This window comes from Falco naumanni, chromosome 4 (genome assembly GCF_017639655.2).
Source record: "Falco naumanni isolate bFalNau1 chromosome 4, bFalNau1.pat, whole genome shotgun sequence".
In the NCBI taxonomy this organism is placed as follows: domain Eukaryota; kingdom Metazoa; phylum Chordata; class Aves; order Falconiformes; family Falconidae; genus Falco; species Falco naumanni.
In genome coordinates, this window is record NC_054057.1 from 35,894,604 (window position 1) to 35,915,960 (window position 21,357).

Below are 21,357 nucleotides of genomic sequence, written 5' to 3' on the forward strand. Positions count from 1 at the left end.
TCTTGTAAAAAACTACAGTATTAAAATATTTTGAGTATTCTGTTCAAGCAGACCATGCACAATAAAAATCTACTGGACAACCGCACAAGCCGACATTAATGAACAGGTATCTTTGGGCTTCTAAGAAGGCAGAGCTAACAGGTAAATATTTAAATATGTCAGAACCTACAAATCTACAGAATCTAAATATGTCAGAGTCCATCTTAAAGATGACTGCAAGCTCTAGAAAGTTGTAAAGACAATTACAAGCTAGATAAACCCTTAGATTTTTTTTTATCATAAAGGCCATGACGTAGATGAATTAGCAGTTGATAGCATGACTTTTAAAAGCCTTTGTAGTTTATTTCTTTTAAAGAAAGAATGTGAATAGTAAATTTGAAATACGGGTATTTTATCAAATAAAAGGTCTTAGGTCTAAATGCAGCGTAGTCTGAATATTAAAAGACACCCCTTCAACATGAACCAGCATTTTATGCCCTTGAGATTACACTGAATACTAAGGCAGATGGAAACTGCAGAGAGGAACATAAAAAGTTACAGATGTGCATAGACTAAGAAGTGCAGCTGCATGTGTAATAATGCAAGGCAAACGAGTCTCAGAGATAAATTCTGCATTCACACCTTCCACTGAGTTTATCATATGGAAATATCTGAGTGATCTGACAGGTCTCTTGAACCAACCCTAGTGAGTAAAATTAGCTTCTGCTCTCATCAGAATACTTTCTGTATAAAAAAGGACACCACAGAATAACGGCTATTGCTTTGTACCACTTAATTACAGAAATGTCAGGTACTATTTAATATTTTATTTGTGGCCTGCAAGTTCAACAGTGCTGAAGGAAATTCCAACCCTGAACAGAATTAATAGACATTGATAGACAATACAGCAGTCTACTAGGAACACAAGAAAAGAGTGCCTGCTGTTAGATTTCTTTTATCTTAGTTGGAAAATGCTCAATTCCACCTTAAAAGTGAAACACTGCTCCTTAGCCTTCAGGTGGTTTTTCTTTATGAATATACCTGAGATGCAAATATGTTTTTTCGGGCTTTGTTGTCCCTCACTGAGCAAGATAAATTTCTTCAGCCCCCTGTTTTATGATAGAATTAACCAAGAAAACGACAGCAGTGGCAAGTTGCTGCAGCTCTTCCTGCAGAATGCAGAATGCACCAGACATGTTCCAGATGAAGTCTCCTTAAGAGAGTTATAAAATGACACACACAATTCCCTACCGCTACCAAAATATTTTCCTTCGTGTATCTAGAATGCCATTTCCCTTCCTCACAGCTGCATTGCACCACGTGTTACTGCTGTCATTCTGTACGAGCAAGTCAGAGTAGCGCTCTCTGTTGCTGGTGTCCCCTACAAATAAGTGACTAGTATACCATGAAACTTCTTAGCTCATAAACCTATTCCCACTACGCAAGTCCTCCCAGACAACTGTATTTTACTGTAATCCTATGCAATGATAAGGCTTCTCCACTTTCCATCAAAAGCAAGTGTCACTAGCACGCTCTGACTTTCTGAGGCAGAACTTGTGAAATTTTTAACAAGGTCTTCTATCTTATCAAAGGCAGACGCTAATTTAATCTGACATATGCTACCTCTCATAAATCCATTTACATGTATTCCACTTTTCCATTTGTCTCTCTGCCTTTGATTCTTTTTGAAGTCTTTTTGTATTGCTTTGCTACAAGAAAAAAAATATATATTAATAATTTCCAAGCTGCCAGAATCACCTCTTCTCTACTTTCTGAACAACAGCTACTGCATTTGCTCTTCTGCAGTTAAAGACCATCTCTATTTTGATAGTGTTCTGTTTGTTTTGAAATGTTTGCTACAGGACTTTCTAAAATACAACTTCTTTCACCTGACCACTAAAATCTTCTAGGTTTCATCTTCATTTCACTGTAAGAAATTCCACTGTAAGAGTTTCCACCCGCATACATTTATTTCATTCTAAAGCCTAATTCCATGTTCAACATGACCAACCGCACCAAAAATGAAGGCAAAAATATTAATCTAAACTGGAGGTTACGAGCAGAGCTATCATCCCACGCTCACTGCATAACGCCCAGCTTCCTTTCTTGTTTCATTTTTAACGGCTAAACAGCTTTTGACTACTTGGATTATTTTCCTTTTCAAGGTCAAACTCAGCATGACTTCTGGCAACATCTTATGCTTAAAACTTCTGAACTCTATGACAGTCTGTTTTTTGAACAACCGCTTTTGCCACTCCTTGTAAGTTCCTGGCTAGCTTCTGATACTCTCTTCAGCTGGCTCTTCTTCTGATTAGCAATTATTCTACTTGTGCATTCTGCTTCTTCCTGGGACGCGAGTCCTACACAATTTTTTGTAATTCTGAATCAAAGAGGTTCCAAGAACCCCACCGTTAACTTCCTTTGCTCTTTGGTTCAACTAATATCAAACCATTTCCCTACAGTTTCTCAGTCTGCATTTTTGAAATTCAAAAATTTTAACTGGAAACCTCTTTCAATTTAAACTGCGTAAACCTCTGATGCCAATTATTAAATCCAAACTCAGTTTCCACAACTAGCTCTTCTAGAATGTCCTCAGTGCTTACAGAACCCAGTTTAAAGCAACATTATTTCTTCTCAGTTCAATAATTGTGTGTGAGCATTGCATCCAGGAATAACTGGCCCCTAGAATTAGTAGTGAAATTACGACCTATACAAGAGTTAAGTCTCCACAGCATAGTGTGGCAGGCAAATAACTTTATTCCATTTACTGTATTCCAATAACTTCATGTATACTTAATACAAGAAAAGCCTTCTGCACCCAAAATTACTGTGTATGAAAGACTCATCAAATGAAAGTATACAAGTCCAACTCAGTAATACATTTCAGGTACAAGATAACCACGTAGAACAGACTGACCTTTTAATTATCAAAACAGCAACTTGTTATGGAATGCTTTATTCCTTCACTATTTTTCTTTATCTGAGAGTATCCAGTCTTTGAATCCCTAACATTTACTTTTCACTCCTTTCCCTGACAAATGTATATAAAATGTTCTGTCTTTCATAACAAGATCTTTAATAACAAATGTAACTGAAATAAAAGACCAGGTCCCAGAAACGTACCAGCAGAACAAAGAACTGGTTTTACATCATTAACTTTCACAAATAATCAAAGTTAGCATCATAATCCTTGTAGTACAACACATTTTATTACTACTTAAGTCTGCAGAATTTCCCATACTTCACAATACTGGAAAAAAGTATAAGGTCATTTTACGCAGCAGAATACATGCATTTCAAGCTACCCAAGCTATAGCTTGGTATATACTTCACAAGTCAAGATTAATGGAATTAATTATCAACTTGCTTCCCATTTTACAGAATTCAAACACCAGCATAAAATTTCAGTGATTTATTCTACACTGCAGACGACAAAGCCTAAGCCTACTTAATACCTAGTTTCATGCTTAAGTCAAAACCACTATGCTTTTGTAAAAAAAAGCACAGACACAGGAGCTAGAGTACCAAATTTAAGGAAAGGAAAACATTTTTTCCGTGATTTCAGAAGGAAACTATACATCTTTCTTTACCTGTAAGGTTTCTTAATCAATCCATTCAAAAGTAGATGAATTTCTCAGATTCTATAATCATTTTAAATCTAATATAGCCTGAGGATTTTTCTGCAAGTCCTGTCTTCCACATCTACCTTCAACAAGTATCCTAACACCCACTGGGACTACTTTGTTTACAGAATCATAGGCTCAATGAGGTTGGAAGGGAGATCTGGAGGTCATCTAAATCCAAGTCTATATTCTCTGAACTAAAACGTGAATAGCAGTGGTGGCAGTTCTGGAGCCAGGGACTGTAGAGTACTTCTGGATGGGAAATCTTCACTTATGACTTCTATGATACAAAATAGTTCACCAACATTTTAACAACAATAGGTAAATGCCTACTAAACATTGATTCAGGCAAAGAAAAAGTTCCTTGTTCAACACTAAAACTTGAAAATGTTTCCAGCATACTTTATTTTACATATTTTTATAAACTATAGTTACAAAATACTTTATTTTGATGCTTACCAAAGAATATTTTAGAGAGTAGAAATTTCCACAGTAATTAGTGTCAGTTTCAGATTCTCTCTTCACTATTTACATTCCCAAATACATTTTAGTGACTGAACTAAAATAAAGATTTGCTCCTTGAACTGATTTTTAGTAAGAAAAATCACCATATAGTTCCTAAGAAATCTCAAAACAACCATTAAATACAAACAGTATTTATATTTTACATAAAACTACAGTCACAGCACTTGTAAAACCTCTTCAAAGGCTCACTTTAAAAAAAAGGGGGGGGGGCCGGGGCAGAGAAGCACAAATTCCAATTCCTGAACACCATTTGAACAAAAAATAACTGGGAAACTGCAGTATTGTGGGTCTAAGATTCAGTTGTGCTGCACAATGAAAAGAGAGGAAGAACATACGAGGCGCGGGCACTAGTGATCATAATCCCTTCATATGGAATTAGCTAAAGCATAGAAGGGCCATTTGCTATATCCCTTCCATTCTTCTTACCCTTTGTCCCACCCACACCAAAACTCAGAAAGGTCTACAGAGAGATCCCTTTACCACCACTGCATCCCTGGAAGCTTTATGGAACCCGGAAAGCTGCAGCAGGAGCTTAGGCTAACACCCCTCACTGCACCACAAGTTATGTGCTGTCTACCATACAGTCTGATCACTTCCTACCCAACCTTCTCTAACTCCTTCACCAGTTAGGGCCAAGTCGGCGGAGCAGAAGGCTGAGAACACCAGGAGACACCAGTTGCTACTAACTTTGTCCAATTAGGCCACAGCGTTTAGAAAGCAGCATATAACCCAACTTTGAGAAAAACCTGCAAAACTCAACAAAAAGCCAATAAATCACACATTTTCTGCTTTTTCAATAGAAAAGTACCCCTAGAAAAACCAGGGTATTTTTCTTCCTCATCATATTTACTCAATATTTTCACCTCTTATGCTTGCCTTGGAGAGTTTCAGTTCTATCCCCGAGCAGAAACACAACAACACAAGAACAGGCCCGTGTTGCTGATAAAGGCCTGTGTATCACTATATAAACACTCCTATCAACTGCTATATCAACATGCACATCCCTTATTTAGCAATGCACCCGTGCCCACTGTCACTAACTGCACCAGCTCTCGGGCTCTTTTAGGCTATTTTCTATTGAATGATGCCAAGCTAACTTAAGCTCCCACAGACATGCATAACTGCTCACGCCAGCGATGCCACCCTCCAAATACCCAGAAACACTCCAAGCCTGCAATGGCCCCTGGGCAGTCACCTATTCCTAAAAGGACTTCCAACAGAGACAGGATCAGCAAACATATCCCATAATCCTAGAGCAGAGTAAATGGCCCATGGAACATGGGATTTGTGATAGCGAAATTACAGACTGTAACAGAGTGGAATTTCCTGCATCCATTGACTTGGGTCTTTCCCTTTATAGGAAGTTTCTCACTAACTGGGTCTTCTTCCTGCTTGGGAGATGAGCAGAATTCAATCTTTATCAGTTTGATGAATACAGTTTTATTTATTCATCCTTCTGCCTATACTTCATTACTTCGCATCCTCCACTGCATTTCTCCTAAAGAGACAGAAAGGATTCCCCTTGGTGGTAAGCAAAATAACCTTTGTTATTCAGTCTCTGCACTCATTTACTTCTTACGCATCTACCTGAAAAAAGCTCTTGGAAAAATAGTTCCAAGATGTTTACCTAAACCTGTTGAGACCTTCAAGTAACAACTTCATGGCAGTAACTACCCATCCATTTCACAGGTTACACTTTCAAATGCCAATTTTGGTAATTATTTCAGAGCTCACCTGTAGAGGAGAGTGGAGGTATGGTACTGTGAAATCAGCAATAAACATCTGGAGTTTGGGTTGGACTTTTCACACTACTATCTAACAGAATAGTTAAGTACAAATTACTTGATTTTAATAGACAAATCAGTTTCCAACAGTTCAGAAAATACACCTACATTGCTTTATATTTTCCTCTCTCTCAGCGACTTTATGCATGAGATGACATTCAGGAAAGTATTAATGAAATCAGTTATGCCCACTAACACACAAGATCGCCCAGAACAGAAAAATTCTTAAAATAGTTGTTGTTCATTCAGCTAGCAAGCATCATTCCCACGTAATGGATGGGTACAGGGAACAATCAGCAAAGTTCATCTGCTAGCACTGTGTGAGGGGACAGAACCCAAGTCCCCCTTGCCCTCTGCACTGCTCCTGGATACCTATCTGCTGGGCAGAAACCACTTGCCAGAGCCAGCTCACAACCTCCTAGCAGCATGCTGAATTGGCAGCACTGTCAGAGAGGCAGCGCAGGAGCCCAGATTCGCGAGCCACTGAGGACCCACAGGGGATTCTCCAGCCGCTCCTCCCAGGTTCCTGCCCGTGGCAGCATGGCCGGGCAGTGACCTGATGCCACTGGCAGCCTGCCCGGGCTTATGCTGCTTAACACTGCTGAGGGGAATTACAGAGCACTGCGGAGAAAAGGGAAGAAGGCTCGAGAAGCAGCTTTTAATTTTCCACAACTTTCGCTGCACTTCTTCATCCTAGTGGAAGCCTTCCACGTGGTCTCACTTCTGTTTCCCCACATGCCTAAGAGATTGTATGCACTGGAGGCACCCGGGACAATAATCAGGGGATCTCCCAAACCTCCCAATCCCTCCTACATTGTTCTCTCACAATGCAGCTTTTACTGTATTCTTCCTATCTACAATAAAGATGCTAAAATAATTAAAGCAAAGGTTCTTTTATTTTGGATAAGCTTGTTAAGAGTGCTTTACGCTTAAAGCCATGACAAATGTACTCTATTATTTACACAAATGACTTTTAGAGCATTTTCCTGATGGACTGTTATTATTACTTGATAGCATGTAATCTGAAATGAACATAGCATGAAAAGCTTGAGAAGAAAATAAATTTTTTAAACTAAATAATTGAAAAAATACTCATACACTTGGCATGACAGCACGAATCAGACAACAGCAGTATGCTGAAGTAAGAATGTCACTGTTCGCTCTTTCAAAACATAAAGAACAGAAAAATCAAGCCATCTCAAGAATAAAATCAGTGGAGTCACTTTCTGGATTCTTATCTGTTGGGACCATAGCAAATACGATAAAACAAACCTGCATGTAATTGGTAGATATTTCAGAAGACAGAACATCATCTTGCCTGTTGGTATAGCATGAGGAGGAAGGTGGTGGGGGAAACAACTTTCATAAACCTTTGTAATAAAAGTTTTCTCTGCTTTATCTCCCCAAAAAATTGAAGAAAACCAGTGAGTTTAATTACAGGACTAATTTAGAGGGAGTACAAACACTGTTAGAATTTTTGGTCCATGATGCAAGCCTGAATAAAATACTAACAAAACAAAACAAAGAAATCTATTACCTTGGCTTGGAGTATTTTGTTTCAGTGTAAAGAAATGGTATTTTCAAAGCATAAAGAACACAAGGCTGTTCTCCTCCCTCCACCCCCCAAAACAGATGTGAAAACCTGACTACTTCATTCATATGAAAAATTCCTAATACAAGTATACATCTTAACCTAACTTGAAACATAGGTGGTGTAAATGCAGACTTTCTAACACATGACTTCAAATTTGATAGTAAAACTTCTGTTGTTTTAGTAATTTTCATTGCTAAACTCACATAATGAAAATACAGTCTATTTCAATTACATATTTTTAATTTTTAAAATGTTTAGATTTCAAGTATTCCATGATAGATGGCTGTTTCAAGAGCCATTTCTGGGAAAATGATGATGTTTTTGAATTGTCCATTTGCGACCACGTGCACTAAAACCAACTTGGAAGTAAGATACATATATATTTAACCCTGAGACTCAGCAGAGAAAAGCCAGTACAACAAAACACAACTAGTTATTCCTTCCTGAACTGAAAATACTTGAAACAACATTCTTAGTTGTAATTTCAAGGTACTTAGAAACAAAGCAAAAAAAATTCTGCAAGAAACCCACTCCTCATTAGATATTTCAATCAACTAACTTCTGCCTTTCTGTAGCACTGAGATACACTATATATATATATATATATATTAACGTATTCAAGTTTTTTAAAAGTGACAATGTTGCCAGAAAAGATGATAGTAATTCAGATGCAGAATATTAACAGTCCTCTACTAGTGAGACAGAATCACATTGTACTTCATGACACAGTGTTTAAAGACAAGGACTTTAAAGAACATCTGATGAGAGCTGAAAAGCCACTCAATCTAAAGAAGCTGTGATTTCAAATGAAAAAAACCCACCAGAACAAGCAGCACCAAGGCCACCAAATACCCACTTCCACATTTCACTGTGTGATTACAGTTCAGTCATATATATCAAAATATGTATATTAAAATTCTCAGATTTCACAAACCCAGCTGTCATTCTCAATTTATGCTGGTTTAGTCAGTCATCAAGTAGTCTAGAAAATGACACAAGCTCATCAGAGCTCAGCTTCCTTACTTCATTTAAGATTACACTCACCGGTCGACTGTAATAAAAATGTGTATCCAAAGATCCTCTGCAATCTTTTCAGAGCTGAGATCAGCTGTCAAAATCAACTTCAAATATGAAGTTGTATTTGAAAATGAACCAAACTGCAGGAAAAGAATGTAGGAAACTTTACCTTAATTGGAGCACGGCTAAACTGTATTTTTCTGTTGGCTGGGATTTCATCTTCATCTGGCAATCCATTAATTTCAGAATATTCCATATCAGGTTCATAACAGTTATTTTCATCACTGTCATCCTGATCATCCTGTTCTGTACCTGTCTCTCCCCAGTCAGAATTATATCTTGATCGTACCCGATACACATTGTAGTCAGACTGCATGTACACATGGGAACTCTGAAAACTATTCACATCTTCATGCACTTCTTTTTCACCTGCCTCATCATAGTGGGACTCAGTAGCATCTGAAACAGCATCTGTGGCAAAATCACCACCCGAAGCTACATTTCTTGGTAATTCTGCAGCTTCGGGTCTATCAAAGATACACTCTGCATGTTCCGACTGTTCCTTTTGTTGCAACAAAACTTCTGTCTCTGTTTTTGACTTACTCCTAGCACAGCTGTCCACAGATCTTTCACTGTCAAGCACGCTGACCAAATCCTGTTGACTTGCTGCAGAGCCCTCAAGAGAATCAGCACTCGCCTCTGTACTCTTCTTTTCTTCAGTTGTTTTTGAACCTGCCGAAGTGCCTGTGGACACCTTGTGTCTTGGTGTTGAAGACGTGCTATTCTGCTGAGAGTTCTCAACAGGCATCACGCCTGTACTCTGTTTGGCCGGGGGAGACCAGGTGCTGGCCTCTTTTAAAGGACTGAAACCCTCAAGGTTTGCAGCTGGGGAGGAGATATTTGCAACAGTAGACAAGAGGTTTAGCGGATAGTGACCAGTTACAGAGTACTCTTCAGCGTTTTCTGACTTTTCTGCGACAATTACATTGTGTGAGTCAGTGTTTTCAAAAACTGCACTGAGCTGACTCACAGTTGGAGAGACAGTCTCTGTCCTGGGGCTAAGACTGTCCAGTGAATCGGTACTGCCTCTGTGAGACTTAGAGCTGCACCACTCATCCGGAAGCTCATTGGAAATGACTTTCTCTTTCTTTGGGGAATAGCGATTGGAATATCCAGTTTCATGAGCATTTCGCTCAAACATCTTCCGAGTTTCAGAAAACTTGGAATAGGAAGGACCATCATGAATAGTATCAAATCTACTAATCCTTTCTGAGACTGACGATTCCAGTTTTACAATTGAACCATCTGCTTTTTCTACAAATTCTTTGGGCCTAATACGTCTTTGAGGTGATGGAGGGCCACCCTTCCCCCTGGTTTTAGGGGTAACTCCAGCACTTTCAGTGGGCTCCATGCCCATCTGCATAAATAAATTCTTAATCCTATTGACATTGGAGCCATATTTCCTTCCCCTGCTCTGCGAGGCCTCTCCTTCCTCTTTCGCTTTTTGGTCTCCATCTGATTTCGGTTTGTCAAAGGTGCTTTTCAGTGCCTGGAACTCAGTTCTGTAAGCATTCCTGTGAGGAGAGGCACTTCGGAGGGTTGATCTTTCACCTGAAGACTCCGTTTTCATCATGTTTACTCCAGGAGCGCAAAACCAGCTTACATAGTTTCTGCAGTACCGATCTCAGCAGTCTGTCACAGCTGAGATTCTGCGTGAGGAGCGTTTTTCTCAGGGGGCACTGCCCTTCAGCAGGCCCATACCTGACAGAAGGTCTGGAGGCAAATACCTCGACACATGCGGTCAATTCTGACAAAGCAGTACAAACGAGGACTCACAAGAACAACGGCTGATTTAACCTGCAATAGAAAGGAGGGTTTTCTGAATCATGTCAGGCACTTGTAGTTCTTTAAATCTAAGCCACAATCTGCATTTACCATTATTTGATGTGTTAACAAAAAACAGCCTAAAACCCACAACTTAACATTGCACAGACACATACAAATGCTTCATTACAAACTTTCTCAAATCAATCATTGCATAATTTGAGATCTTTAATATCATTCGATCATAAAAGAAAGGATTATTGCATCTTAATGCTCACAAAGTACTGTATCATGCCACAAACATGCAGGCAAAGGAAAGGCAATGGGACATGAAAAAAAACACTACTTCTGCGCTACTGAGCTTTTCTAAAAAATATAATTTTAAAAAAATTCCCAAAATCAAACCTCCGAGTTACTTACATCTAACTACAAAGTAACCCATGCAAACAAACATGATGGTTCTGCTTCCCTGAAGCATTGCAAGACAACCCCTGCTCTCTCAGAGAGGCATAATGGCAGAAATACCATCAAACATAATACACTCAGAAAGCCAAATTAAAAAGCAGCTCGAGGAAATCAGAAGAACTGCACCCGAAGTTAACATCCTCAGCTGACACGGTGAAGAAAGTGAAACCCAGACAGAGAAAGTTGCCCCTTGCCATGGGCAGCGGTTTTAGACACCTCCAGGCTCTCCCAGGTGCTAAGGAGGAGCTGCAGAAACGGAGCCGGGAGCTGGATCCGCTCCCACGCCCGGCCCGCGGGGCTCGCAGGGGCCGCCGTGCCGGAGCTGCGGAGCCCCCCGGCCGCCCCCGGCGGGCAGCACGGGGTCCACCGAGGGCCAGAGCCCCCTCCCTTCCCGCCCGTCCCCGCTCCGCCAGCCCGCGCCCCGCCGCGCCGGGGCCGCCGCCACACGCGGTGCCCGCAGCACCGCGGGGAAGCCCGCCGCCCCCCCCCCCCCCGCGCAGGGGGCGCCGAGCGCCACGGGCCACCGAAAAGGCCACAGCGGCAGCGGCTCCCGGGGAGACCCGCCGCTCGCGCAGAAGGCGACAAACTTCACCCGCACGGGCAGCGCCGGAGCCCCTGCGGCGGCTGCTCCCCGGGCGGCCGCGCGCGCGCCGGCGGGCTGAAGAAGCGGGGCCCCGGGCGGCGGCACCTTGCGGCGGGGCAAAGCCCGGGCAGCCGCCCGCCGCCCCCGCGCGGCCGGGCCCGGGAAACAAAAGCCCGGTGACAGGGCTGCTGCTCCCCCGCGGAGCCCGGCGCCTCTCCCACCGAGCGCGCACGCCGCCTTACCCAGCCGAGAGCCGCGGCGGGCTTCCCCCGGCCTCCCGCCTCAGCGCTGCCCGCGCTCCTCCTCCGGCCCACGGCGGCTCCGCGCCTCTGTGGAGAACGGCCGCTGCCGCCGCCCGCCTGACAGGAGGCAGCAACCGCCGCGGCGCCTCAACGCCATTGCAGGCGGCGGCGGCGGCGGCTGGGGCACCGACACGGCTCCGCGCGCACACCCGCGGCGGCAGCGCGGGGGAGGAGAACCGCCGCGCCCCGCCGCATCCGTGCTCCCGACCGCCGCCCGCCCCTCCGCCACGGCGCGGCCGCCGCGCCCCCGCCGCGGGACGCGCCCCCAGCCGCCGCCACCACCCGCTGCGGGGCCGCCCGCCGCTGCCACCGGCGGGTGACAGGTGCCTCACCTCCTCGGCGAGCCGCAGTGGTTCGCTCCGCCGGGGGGGCGGGGGAAGCGGCGTGCCGCGCTCCCGCTGCAGTCCGGCCGCGGGCGGTTACCGCCGAGCGGCGGAGGCTGGGGCCAGCCGCGGCCACGCCGCCTCCGCGCCCGGGCTCGCCCGCGCCGGTTCCGCCGCCGTGCCGGCGCCGCGCCCCGCCGGCCGCCCCCTCCCTCACCCCCCTCCCCGCGGGAACGCTCGTTGCCAGCCCGGCCCCCGAGGACCGGGCCGGTTCGGCGCCGGCCCGTTTCCGAGGAGGGCAGCGCGCCCGCCCCCGCGCGGAAGGGGGCCGGGGCCCGGGCCCGCCGCCGGCAGCCCCGCTTCTCCCCGCCGCGGGCAACCCGCCGGGCGCGCCGAGAGCCGGCTGCGGAGCGGGAGCCGGCCCGCACCCCCCACGCTGTTCAGCCGCGTACCCCGCCCCCCCCCGGGCGGGCAGCGCGCCGGTGACGGACCCCGACGAGCCGCGGGGCAGCTCCGCGACCGTGGCTCGCCCCGGCAGCTGCTGGCAGGGCCGGAGGATGAGAGCGGATTGCCCTTAGGATACAGCCGCAGCCAGCGCGCCTTTCTGGTCCGATAGCTGGGCGAGTTCACCACAAAAATGCTTTGGCTTTACGCAGTGAATAAGAAAAATTAATTGCGGAACGTGAAATCTCTAGGTAATTTGTAAAACTGGCAATCCGGGAAGGTAATGACTGTTAATCACATGGCAACTCCTAAGCAAAGTTCATTTAAACTAATTGCATAAATATCCAGAAAATGGCCTGGGGATGTGCGCTGCAAGTCTGAAAATTAATTATTATGCATACAAAACCAAGACAGCAGTCACTGAAAATAAAGACATTAGGTATATAGGTTCACAAACTTAATTCATTAGTTTTAATGAGACAAGCATGGGTACTGTGTACTACTACAAGCGTTCACAGGTGTCAATCTCTAGTTAATCTAATTTGCACCAAGGATATGCAGCTTGAAAAGCTTACCTCAATGAAGTTTAAAATACCCAGCGCGTTATTATTGACAGGCAAACACCAAATCTTGGAAAATGGCATGTTAATAAATATACACGCAAGAGGCCAGGAACAAGGACATTTCAATAGTGGTTTTCCCACTGCCAGCAACCAGCTGGTGCTGCCGTGGCCTCCCTCGGGCTACTGGTTGCCCTGCGGGCTGCTGAGCACTGCCGTGGCAAAGCAGGCTAGCCAGCCGGGAGAAAACGCCATCACATGAGGTATGGAATGAGCAAGGATATAGGCAGCACCTGAGCTTCAAAAGCAGTTACAGAACGCTCCCCTTCCGAGACCATATCCCAAAGCAGAAGAATGAGGGAACAACTCTTTCACAGCTGCTTGCAATGAGAAGTCCTACAGGTGATTCCCTGCACAAGGACTAAAAATACTGCAACTAACCAGGATATTCCCTATGAAATTCTAAACATCAGATAATGCACCAGATCTGAGACCTAACCTCTCTAGCAGTGCCTTTCTATCAGTATGATTTTGTAGATAGGAAGCTGTAAGAACACTTAAGAGAGCTGCTTGACTTTTGAAGATAAAAATACATTAACAGAACTTCAAGTGTCATTGAAGAAGAATAGAGACATGAAGCAGAAATTTAAACATTTTATTTCCTTTGTGAATTTAGGCGAAGCATGCAGAGTGGATGAAGAGCTTAGCATGTACCAGATGTGTTTCTGGAAGACTTCTATAATTCACATACAAACATGAAAAAGGGACGCAAGCAACCATTAAACAACCAAAGCAATTTTAAAGAGATTAATTCACATCTAATTATTAAAAGATCATTAGGAAACTATTCACTACCATATCTATATAACCAGAGCCATAAATATTATTAAATTATTTTTCTAACAGAAGTTTTGCAAACAAAATGGCCACTGCTGACCTGTATAATTTATTTTAAACAATGTACCCAAGAAAACAATTGTATTACTTCATGGCAGAATAGTACAAACTATATCTATACTATACTTTGGTAGAAAGTAAGAAAACGAGACCACTCACTGATGCTGATAGAAGCAGCACACAAGAAATCTTAAGCTTTCCACAATGACATTTTTGTTCTCCTTAAATGTGTTGTAAGTAGACAGCATAGCCATTAAAGCAGACAATACCCAGCTTTGACACAAGATCTAATGTGAAACTATTTTAGGTTGTTTCATATTCCTTTGATACCACCTCAGGTTCAGAGCAGCCAAGATTTCTAGAAACTACTGGCAGTTTTGGCTGCTTGATCAGACAGTTTTAACCTTATTTAGAAGGTTCAGCTTTGGTCACTGACATCTAAGATATTCAAACTTACTAGTCACAAAAAAAATAATTGATCTACGTCCTTATTTACACAGTGTCTATGTTAAAGAATATTATTATAGTCTTTAGGATAATTAACTGTATTTTGTTTTGATTGGTATGTCACTTTTCAAGACAGATTCTTCATGTATGAGTATGGCCATGCAGCTAACTATAAATATCAGAATTGTGTGTCCTTTTACATTTTCAGTATTTCTGCGACAATCCATTTGACTAGAAAGTATTTTTAGGCCTTGCTAAAGCATGATTGACATTTCTGTTAATTCCTGAGCAACATTAAAATGCTGCACAGCATACTTTAGGGAAGATAAGAGACCAAGGGCTTCCTTACTATGTTAGTATAAATTAAGAGTAACTTCACTGAAGTTACAGAATTACTCTGCTTCCCAACCAATGGGAATTTTAAATCTGTTCAGCTTAATAATTACATATGATAGAGTAGGAGTGTCATTTTACTTGCACTGGACTAGCAACTCTATTCAAATTATTCTGAAGTTGCTTATATGACAGGGAGAGAAACCCAAGATTTTTAACCTGACAGCATCACTTTAAATGCTGTTTTGATGCAGTCCTCCAGCACTGATAGTAATTGATTTTCTGTTTATTCTGGATGCGTGGATTATATTTACTTACAAACATGACTGTTTGGATGTCACTGATGGGTTGTTTTGAGTCACTTCTGTGCTTAAACTGAAAGATTTAGATTAGGTATTAGGAAGAAATTCTTCACTGTGAGGCTGGTGAAACACTGGAACAGGTTGCCCCGAGAAGCTGTGGATGCCCCATCCCTGGAAGTGTCCAAGGCCAGGCTGGATGGGGCTTTGAGCATCCTGGTCTAGTGGAAGGTGTCCCTGCCCTTGGCAGGGGGGTTTGGAACTAGATGGTCTTTAAGGTCCCTTCCAACCCAAACCGTTCTATGATTCTAAGCCGCTCAGGTTTTGAGATAGCAATTTATTTGAGCAGCACAGCAGCAGTGCAAGTTTTTCCACATGGCACAGGCAAAAGAAGAAAGTCATTCCATCATCTGTCTCCTGTCAGTGTCTTTCAAGTCTTGCAAGATAATATCTCTATGTACACGTACAAATGGAATCTATTTACCTATTCTGACCTTTGGCTAAGAAAGACTGTATCTGCTATCCTGCCAAACCACTGGTGGGAAGGAGGTTTTTCTTCTTTATACATACCACAGCATAAACAGAATTGAGTTCTATTTTTTCACACTCAGCCATGAATTCTTATTACATAATCCAACTTAAAGAAAAATATCTTATCTGAACAAGATACATACATCTTGGCAGATAAAGAATGTTCAAGTTAGGGTTCCCCTGTACCAGAGTAGCAGGAGACTAAAATAAACAGCAAACAGCTGTAATAATGAGTTGATAACCCTTAGTTTCAAATGTTAGTAATCTGTAATTGCAGCGAGTATAATTCTTTCATATAGGAAGCCATTAATAGTTAAAAATGGGAGCTCATTAGTATCACTAATTTGGCAACTTCAGAAGATTCTGCTGTTTTTACATAGAACATGTCAAACTACTTGAAAGCTCAAGAATAGCATCAAAAGAAAGAACCGTCCTGAAAGATCTGAAGAAATTCTCTGTTAACGATAACAAAACTGCATGTTCTGGTAGTTTATCAGAAAGGCAAGTACTAGCATTATGAAGGCCTAAACTCAGATTACTAAGAGCCTTTTCTCAGTTACAGTGAGGAGACTCACATCCATTCTTAAACATTCTGCTCAAGAAATGCACAATTATGGCTACAATAAAATAGAATTTTCAAAAGGGAAAGACAGGAGTTAGACACTGCATACAACTACTTACATTGACATAGTGGGTTTGCTTACATTAAAAGCTAGAAATCTTAAGAATGGTCAAAAGAGCTGTATTTCACCCGGCTTTCTCTCATGGGCCCTCACCACTGAACTCTGAATTTAAGCAGAACACAGACAATTATTAGTTGTGCAGCCTAGCTAGAATGATGCCAGCTAGTTGCAGAAAATACATGATCTCAGGAAAGGAAAAGACTAAATGTTAGGTCTGTTAGGAATTCACTAAGAATCAAACCCTGGCAAAACTCATATTTCATGCTCAGCTATTCAGGTGGGGAAATTATTGGGAAACATTCCAGAAAACAGATTAGTCGACAAAATGAGTAAGATACTCAAAGGTGAATGGTACCTGTCACAGACCTTAATTCATCAGATAAGTATCATTGGTAAATACACGGTAGAGAAAACTCTCTTTTCCAACATCAATGAGAAAGATTCAGACTTTGAAATGTTACTAATTAAACTATTCCAAACCAGAAAAGAAGAAATAAGAGATAGTTGGGATTCTCATAATAATTTATTAATTAATATGATTTCTTAATGGAAATACTTTCTTATAAATAACAAAATTAATTTTCTATTGAAAAGAAATTATTTCTTAACAGTCAGAATATAGAATACAGAATATAATGGGGTTTGCTGGTCTGTGCAAAAGCATCATCTAGAGTATTTCTTGTCCAGTTAATATCCATTATTATTCTTAAAAAACACTTAGTGAGCTGGAGGAAAACTGGGAGAAGAGGGAGAGGTATACTTGATGCTCAAGAGTTTACAAGTGTACTTGATACTGTCAGTATATAACACACAAGCAAATCTGTTTGCTAAGTTCAGTAATAATTACCTTGCCAAGTCCAATAATGTCTTGTGCCATGAAGAAGAGAAGACAGCAAGTTCAGCTTTCACCCTCTCCAACTGACTGACTATTTGAATTCAGTGGCACTTCAGAGCCTATACTTGCATTCTGAAAACAGCAACAGACTTCTCGGAGAAGGAAACAGAGGCTGGACTTCACAAAATACAGCACACTACTGCTGCCTTGCAGTGTGCAATTTATTGGCAAGTGGGAAAACTGTGTCTGGATTTCCACACCCTGAAGCTGATGCATATACCTCTGCTTGAGCTCCCATCCTAGGAGTGTCCCAAGCCCTCCTGGTAACATGAATGCAGACTGGTTACAGTTGCATTAGTGGAATTTGTTTCTACTTCTTCCTTAAAAAAAAAAAAAAAAAAAAAAAAAAAGTAGTAATTTGAATAAATACAAATGAGAAAACAGCTGTTTAGCTCAAAACCAAGTCATCTGTCACTTACAGAATGCAGAACCAAACATAGTTTCCCATACCTTGGTTACTTGCCACATACTTATATTACATTTCCCCCCTACCTTAACAGGTACTGTCTTGCTAATTACACCCTCTGAAAATTCTCTTTTAAAGCTAGATTTAATTACTATGTTCTATATGGCATCAGATGATGAACATAGGCCAGCTAAAAATATTCAGTTGGTTTGGAAAAGCCGTGCTCTTTGCCAAAGCATAGAAAACTTATCACTGTGCCGCTGTCGCTGCAGAAATACAAGTTACCAGTTAGAGATGTCTATAAATAAGAGTCCTGTGCTAACAATATAGCACCTATGGCAAGAGAAAGAGAAATAAGGTGACTGCTTCATCACACCATTAAGAAGAAAAATGAGAGCACTACCATCATGTTGAAACACAAAATATAAGAATTAAAGGAATCAAAGTCCACAAATTTACAATGACATCTTTAAGAAAGGGAAGGAACACTCACATTAATCAGTATGGAATTACAGAGGAATAGGATTACATAAATATTTGCATAAAACAGAGCAAGTAGTTGCATGATGCAGAAGAGACAAGCTTTTGAAGGACCTAGGCCATTGCCCAAGACAAAAAAACCCATGAATAGCTGCTAGAAGGTAGCCAGCTTTGAACAAGCAAAACCATCGAGCCACCAGGAAAACAGAGAAAAGAAAGATCACAACTCTACATGCTGAATAACAGGTCTAATATTAAACTTTCAAGTGTGTAATATAAAAAGAACCCACCGAACGCGTTTAGTACAAGGTCCACGGAGAGAAGCCCTTTGGCTCTCCCTGTCGGATGTGAGGGGCAGTGGCTCACTGGTGGCAGATGTCTTTCAATGTCTTTCTGAGAAACAATTTGGAGTGGAAAAAAAATACCGAGTTTCTTTGTTGCTCTGAAATGTTACATTCCATTAGCTCTGTAAGTACAAATGAAAAGGTGCATTGTTAGACAAGGGGAACCTCTTGTCATTTCACTGTTAAGTCAGTGGCTAAGTCCACACAAGATTGCTGGAAAATGAAAACTGCCATTATCTAGAAGCTCCGCTTCCTGTCCGTCACCAAAAGGGTTGCATTCTGGAAAGCTGTGTTACGTTGCAATTACTCTGACACAATGCATATTTCTGGTAATAACAAAGTAGGTGCACGTTCTCTCAGAAGGGAAGTGACCCATCTCTAGAAGAACTTGAGAAGCTGTACCGTGTACCAGCAAGTGTTGGAATAAGCCTGGACAATGGTTTAGGCAACAGATCCTTGGTTCTCCAGGAGGAGAAGTTTCTTTCTAAATCAGAGGCAAACAGGACACTTGCTACCAAGGAAAGGTATATTTACACACAACCTGCCCATCCATTTTCGCCAAACAAGGTATGTCTGATCTGGCCATTTGTAACCTTACAGTGAATTGACAGAGACTGAAGAGCTCCAAGATGCCTCTGATGAATGGCACTCAGGTCTGCGAGGGCCAATGATTGTTCATGTGCCCCCTGTTAAGGGTGACCACGTTCATTCATTCATGCACACTTCAGCACAATAACAAGAGCACTTAGTAAATAAGCTGATAGTAGGGCTTGCACCTGAATATTTGTTCATGCTAGTGTCTGGGTAGCAAAAGCAGGTACTTCAAGCGGGCTGCTGGATAGCCTAATAGAAGCAAACATGCCAAAATTAACAGAAGGGGATGCAGGACCAAGAACAAATAGGATGGAGAACTTTAACTGTTTTACCAAGGGCTTTGCATAAATTCAACAGTTATGGTAAAATTCTTTATAATGAGGTCATAAAACTATTTTTTCTTCTGTCTCCTGTTGGCATTATTCTTTGTAATACACCTCTTAAAAATGACCAACCTCTCTTCCAAGCACTATCTTTTCATCTAAGAAAAATGGCTGTAAGGAAGTGGGGGACGGAAGGCCGGACTGAAGGGTGAAGGAAGGAAAGTGACATTACAGGGGTCTAAGCTAGTTAAGACCTACAACCCAGCAGTCTGCATTAGTTTCGTGCTGTGCCGCGTGAAAGAGAAACCAGTGTTTAGGAATAGACGGTGAGGAGGTGGAGGCAGAAGGGAAATACAGATGGGTACAAAACTGCCAACAACCTGTCAGATCTGAGAAGAGGGAAGTTGTAAGGAGTGCATGATGAGCTGAAGAACGTGACCCTTTATATTTATCTGTTTTGGATGTAGTGGAATTTTCAGATAGGGAATAAAATGACCGAAACAAAAGAAGGTAAGGTAGCTGCATGTGTCTATGCCTCTATAGAGGCAGCTTCAAGAGTTACACTAATGCCTTGACTACGATGATGAAAACTAGGCTAGCAAGCAATGGCACATGAACAATAAAATATTGGAATGCATCATGTACTAGCTAGTAAGTGTCTTGATATTATGTAGATTCCAATAAAAAGAAAGAATGAAGTTTCATATATTTATATCTGTACAGAAGCTCTGTATAGAACACAAATATTTTCTCCAGTGTCTTCCCTTTGCATCAGGCATGAAATCACCGGCTCCAGTTGGGGTAGGTTGTATGGTGGAGATACCATCTAATCAGTCCCAAAAAATCCCAGCTGTAGGTAAATGGGTTTGCTTTGTATTATGGGAGCTCCAGCTTGTCTCATAACTGAAACAGGGAAAGAAGTGTTTAAAAAGAAAAAGGAAGGAAGCGGCTCAGGCAGAGCAATGAGGGAATGATGAGCTTGCATGGCAGTGCTCCTCCCAGATTGCACAGAGCACTGACTGAGGGCAAACCCCCAGAAACAACAGGCAATGGGTGGGAGAGAGGGAGGAGAAAAGAGCATTTTCCTAGTCTCTTGTATTGGAGAGCCTACTCGATCAGCTTTGAACAACTGCTCTACAACAGCAAATACAGACAATGAGGAGACCAATCCCATCAGGTAAAGAAATCTTTCCATTATTTCACTGTAAGGAAAAAGTACATGGATATTTAATACAGTATGTGGTAGTAGTAACTCATGGTGCTACTACTAGTAATGCACAGTGCCATTCAGAGAAGAAAAAAGAACACAGTGCACCAAGTCTTCAGAAACAGCTGAAAGAGTGGGAGTTTAGATCAAACCTAAATTCACTAGCACTACAGTTTGCCCATACATGATGTTCTAAGCAGTTTCTAAGTGCTTTGGAGGGGCCATCTAAAGCTATACATAGACGCATGCCTGCAAATGGGTACCACATTACTATTTTACTATCTTTGTAAAAAAATAACAGAATACTAAGCATAAGTTTAACTCTGATCATTTTTCACTTCCCACAACTGCAAAGCTGCCAAGTCCCTGCCAGATGCCTGAGTAAGATTTGTGGATTGCTGGAGGGAGCGTGCACCAAGTAAGGGAGTTTGAGATTTTGCTTTTTCTGGTTTTCATTGCTCTCCCTCCCACCCAGACAGCAGATGGTGGCATTATCATGGATGGATTATTTGTTAACAAGGATCCCCTCATGACTTCTCAACATAAAAATCATCTAAGTGTCAGAACACAGGGCACACCAGGTTGGCCTAGTGTATTAACTGTTTCAAGTTTAAAGGACAATGGAGACAACTTACCAGAAAAAAAATCATGGAAAAAATATTTTCCATTGCAAAGAGAAAACACTGAATTAAATTCTGCTGTCTTAACTACTGTAAATTTACATTGTACCAAGCCATCAAATTCTGGTTGTTATTAGGATGAAGACTATTAAGTCATCAAATTATTCTACAGCTTCCTTGAATTCATTATGTTTAAAAATGATGGGATATTCAGTAACATTGTGAACTGGGAAACAGAATGAGGAAAGTCTTTCTGACTATATTGAACCATCCTA

At 42.1% G+C, this 21,357-nt stretch overlaps 1 protein-coding gene across 6 annotated transcripts in view; it reads right to left on the bottom strand.

The window, feature by feature from the left end:
• The window catches only part of PPP1R9A (protein phosphatase 1 regulatory subunit 9A), a 146,278-nt gene extending 134,090 nt beyond the window's left edge, over positions 1-12,188 (bottom strand). For 5 of the 6 annotated variants that reach the window (XM_040592832.1, XM_040592831.1, XM_040592830.1 and 2 more), the window contains exons 1-2: positions 11,637-11,890; positions 8,692-10,379 (exon numbers count right to left, since the gene is read on the bottom strand). In XM_040592832.1, coding sequence (XP_040448766.1) covers positions 8,692-10,155 — 1,464 coding nt within the window. In that variant the 5' untranslated portion in view covers positions 10,156-10,379; positions 11,637-11,890. Of the gene's footprint in view, positions 1-8,691; positions 10,380-11,636; positions 11,891-12,028 lie in introns of those variants that run through there. The other variant, XM_040592828.1, reaches the window with a different exon arrangement.
• Positions 12,189-21,357: the final 9,169 nt, after the last annotated feature.